At 49.8% G+C, this 3,872-nt stretch overlaps 1 protein-coding gene across 1 annotated transcript; it reads left to right on the forward strand.

Moving 5' to 3' along the window:
* The first annotated feature begins 802 nt into the window (after positions 1–802).
* Positions 803–2,845, forward strand: LOC145395283 (uncharacterized). Its single transcript, XM_080268962.1, has one exon. It carries the CDS (start codon positions 803–805, stop codon positions 2,843–2,845), a length of 2,043 nt encoding a protein of 680 aa, XP_080125088.1.
* The last annotated feature ends 1,027 nt before the right edge of the window (positions 2,846–3,872 follow it).

Here is a 3,872-nt window from a genome sequence, read left to right on the forward strand (position 1 = left end):
CAAAAGACACGGTGTGGCTCATGCCTGGACACTGGATCAGCGCATTCTCCAGGCAGAAAGGCAAGCTGTGGATGATGGTATTGCATTCCAGAGCCAACCAACACATGCCCGTCTCATGCAGTATCAGTGCGTCCAGAGATTACCTTGTTGCCCTTCAGCAGGGTGCCCGTACCGAGGCTTGGAGGAAGTATACTGATAGCATCAATCACCAGACAAGTGCTGCCTCCATGTGGCACCTTATCAACAGAGTTATTAGGAGGAAACCCCCAAGTGCTCTTCACCACAGCCCAGCACAGTATGCAGAGGACCTGATCACTACCTGGTCTGAGCAGGCGCAGTCACACAGTCTTCCCGTCCATGTTCAAGAGGCACTCTCCACCCACATGAACGCCCGCACATTGCGTCTCATGGCTGCATTACTCCGGCCGGATGAAGAAGACGACGTACCCATCACTGAAGATGAACTGCGCCGTGCTCTTGCCAGGAGTAAGACGACTGCACCCGGGGAAGATGGTATCACCTTTCAAGTCCTCTGCCTCCTCCTCAAAGTTCCCGGCTCTCCCTTGCTGAAGCTCTACAATCTTTGCTTCCAAAGGGGATACGTGCCTCATGCCTGGACCTCTAGCACCATTGTGCCCATTCCCAAACCTGGCACAGACAAGTTCAGGCCTATTTCACTCACCTCCTGCTTTTGTAAAGTGCTTGAGCGCATATTCCTTGCTCGCCTCATGTTCCGGCTACAAGACAAGTTATCTCAGAGCCTGTATGGTTTTTGCCACAGAGGAGCACACACCATTGCCTGATGGACCTGTATGCCCGCCTCTCCCCCGCCAGTGTGGTAGCATTTGTTGATCTCAAGAGTGCTTTTGACACTGCCAACAAGGAGGTTATTCTTGACCAGCTGGTTGAGTTTGGGGTACACGGTAATCTCCTACGGTGGATCCGAGGTTATCTTTGTAACAGGACCTCACGTGTGCTATTCCAAGGGGCATGTAGCACGTCCAGGGAATTCGAGCTTGGTACTCCCCAGGGTGGAGTTTTAAGTCCTTTTCTTTTCAGTGTCCTGATGCACCGCTTGCTGACTCTTCTACCCGATATTCCTGGCACGACTATCACCTGCTATGCTGACGACATCTGTGTGCATTCCACCTCTGCTGCCGGTCTTCAGAGATTCATACAGTCTATCTACGAGTCGTCCTCTGCTTGTGGCCTCCTTCTCTCCCCAGACAAGAGTCGAGTATTCTCTCCTCGGGGCTGTGGTACACTCCCGGTGTTTACTGTGGGACAAAGAGTTATCCCGCCCTGTACGCAGTACCTATACCTGGGAACGCCAGTGCGCATCACTCCAGCCATACCTGCTCGGCAGCGTGTCCATCCCATCATCCAAGATCTCCTCCACCGGCTAGAACAGCGCTTTGTCCCCTTCAAGTGGCTCACTAATTATGCTGCCGGCATCTCCATCCCCTTGGCAAGAAACATCTACATTACCTTCATACGGTCAGTCATCGATTATCTCTCCCCAGCACTTAGCCAGCTCTCTAGGACCACCATGGAGCCTTTAGAAAAGTTTCAGAACAAAGTGATGCGATACATTCTTGGGTGCCCCACCTCCACCAGGATAGTAACCATGTTGACTGAACTAAATCTTCCTTCAGTTGTTGAGAGGATCCACGCCAACGTCACCTCCTTCAGCATCAAGTGCCTTCACTCACCCCATCTTGTTCCACACTATCCCCACGTCCTGCGAGCCTCACTTGACCCTGCTGCTCCTCGACTTCTACTTCGTCCTGGGGTCCGCACCCTCGTCAACACAGTGTGCTCCTCCCTGCAGCGTCTTCACGTCGACGTTACCGTGGCCGAGGTTGATCATGGGCCACCCCCATGGAGGATTCCACAGCCTCATGTCACTTTCACACCCACCTCAAAGACTGACCCACCTTCCATTCAGAAACGGCTAGCTTTGGAGCACATTGCTGCGCTCGCTTCCTCTGTCTCTGACACACATCACCTCTATGTGGATGGGTCCATACAACCTGATGGCAGTGCTGGCTGCGCCATCTACTCACCGGACTTGGAGCCCCCGGAGGGTGGCTGGGTTGGTCACAGGTTACCCAACTCGTCCAGCTCTACATACTGTGAGCTTCAGGCCCTTCTCCTGGCTGTCAGTCTCCTCCATCAGCGGCAGGTGAATGGTGTTGTGATATGTGATTCTCAGTCTGCACTTCAGGCCATCTCGTCTCCACACCCCTCTCAACGCTCACTCATCAACCACATCTTGCATCAGTTAGTAGCGGCTCAAGATCTTTCCCTCTGCATACGATTTTTGTGGATTCCTTCCCATGTTGGAATAGTTGGGAACGACAGGGTGGACCTCCTCGCTAAGAGTGCCTGCAAACTGCAGCTGCCTGACGGTGCTGCACCCTCCCTTCTCTGCTACAAGCGGATCATATACTATGCCGCACTTCTCCCCACACTCCACTGCATGAATGTTGAGCGTCCACAGAGCGTATCTATACAACACTACGACCACTTCCGACTCTCTTCCCCGAGGTATTGCCGACATGGGCTCATGGTTCGCAGACATAATATTGTGACTGCCCGGCTTCGGCTAGGGTACAGACCTCTGTGGCAAGTCTCCGAGGCAGGGGACGTACCCCACTACTCCACCTGCAAGCTCTGCGACCGTCCAAATGCCAACAGTCTCCATCACTACTGCCTCGAGTGTCCCTCAGTGAGTGATTTGCTGCCCCAGGGCCAGGACTTAATACATGCGTGTCGGCACTTGTTAAATGATGACAACTTGGATACTGTTTTAGCCCGACACCCACACTTTGGTGGGTGCTGAAACTTGTTTCACAGTGTATGCTGGTGTATTTCACCTTCTTGTAAGATCACTCTTGCCTTTGTCCAGCTTCACTCTACATGACAGCGTGTCCTACGTGTCACGAATACTATGTATGATTAGAGACTGAGGACTGTACTAGGTTTGTCGCTCTATGAGCGTAATAAATTAATTAAAACAAAAATCTCTCTCTCTCTCTCTCTCTCTCTCTCTCTCTCTCTCTCTCTCTCTCTGTATGCGTCAGGGTGTGAGTTGTGTGTGTGTGTGTGTGTGTGTGTGTGTGTGTGTGTGTGTGTGTGTGTGTGTGTGTGTGTCTATCTGTCTGTCTGTCTGTCTGTTTATGCGTGTTCTCTCTCTCTCTCTCTCTCTCTGTTTGTGTGTTCTTACCTAATTGTATCTTTACAGGAATGAGTCAAGCTCGTACTGTCCCGTGTCTTAAACCATATTTATCGTACATATCCTTAAATTTGTGAATTGTTTTGGCACACACTATTTCATTCGGTAGTGCATTCCACTGATCAATTGCTCTGTTTGGGAAACTAAATTTCCTTACGTCTTTATCACCTCTCTTCTTATGCAGTTTTTTGCAGTGTCCTCTTGCTGATGCTTCCCTATATGTTAAGTAATCATTTATGTTTAATTCTCCTTCCCTGATATGCATTTATATAGCATTATCGTGTCACCTCTTTTCCTTCTCTCCTGTAGTGTATGGTAGATTCAGTTTATTTAGTCTTTCTTCGTAGCTTAGATCCCTTAAGCTTGGTACCCATCTTGTAGCGGCCCTTTGAACTTTTTCAATCTTGTCTATGTGTTTCTTGAGATGAGGACTCCAGACTACTGATGCATACTCCAGGGTTGGTCTGATGAATGATGTTATTATCCTTCTTAGCATGTCTTCATTTATGTATGTGAATGCTATTCTCATATTTGCAAGCAGAGTATACATGTTCCGTACCTTCTCACTGAAGTGGTGAGCTGGAGATAGTCTGTTATTGATAATCACACCTAGGTCCTTCTCTCTTTCTGATGT

Source organism: Coenobita brevimanus, chromosome 30 (genome assembly GCF_032717465.1).
Source record: "Coenobita brevimanus isolate Jiangsu-jjx chromosome 30, ASM3271746v2, whole genome shotgun sequence".
Taxonomy (NCBI): Eukaryota; Metazoa; Arthropoda; class Malacostraca; order Decapoda; family Coenobitidae; genus Coenobita; species Coenobita brevimanus.

Bases quoted from the DNA above. Each gene is read 5' to 3' on its own strand.
- LOC145395283 (XM_080268962.1), top strand. From the start codon at position 803: ATGGACCTGTATGCCCGCCTCTCCCCCGCCAGTGTGGTAGCATTTGTT.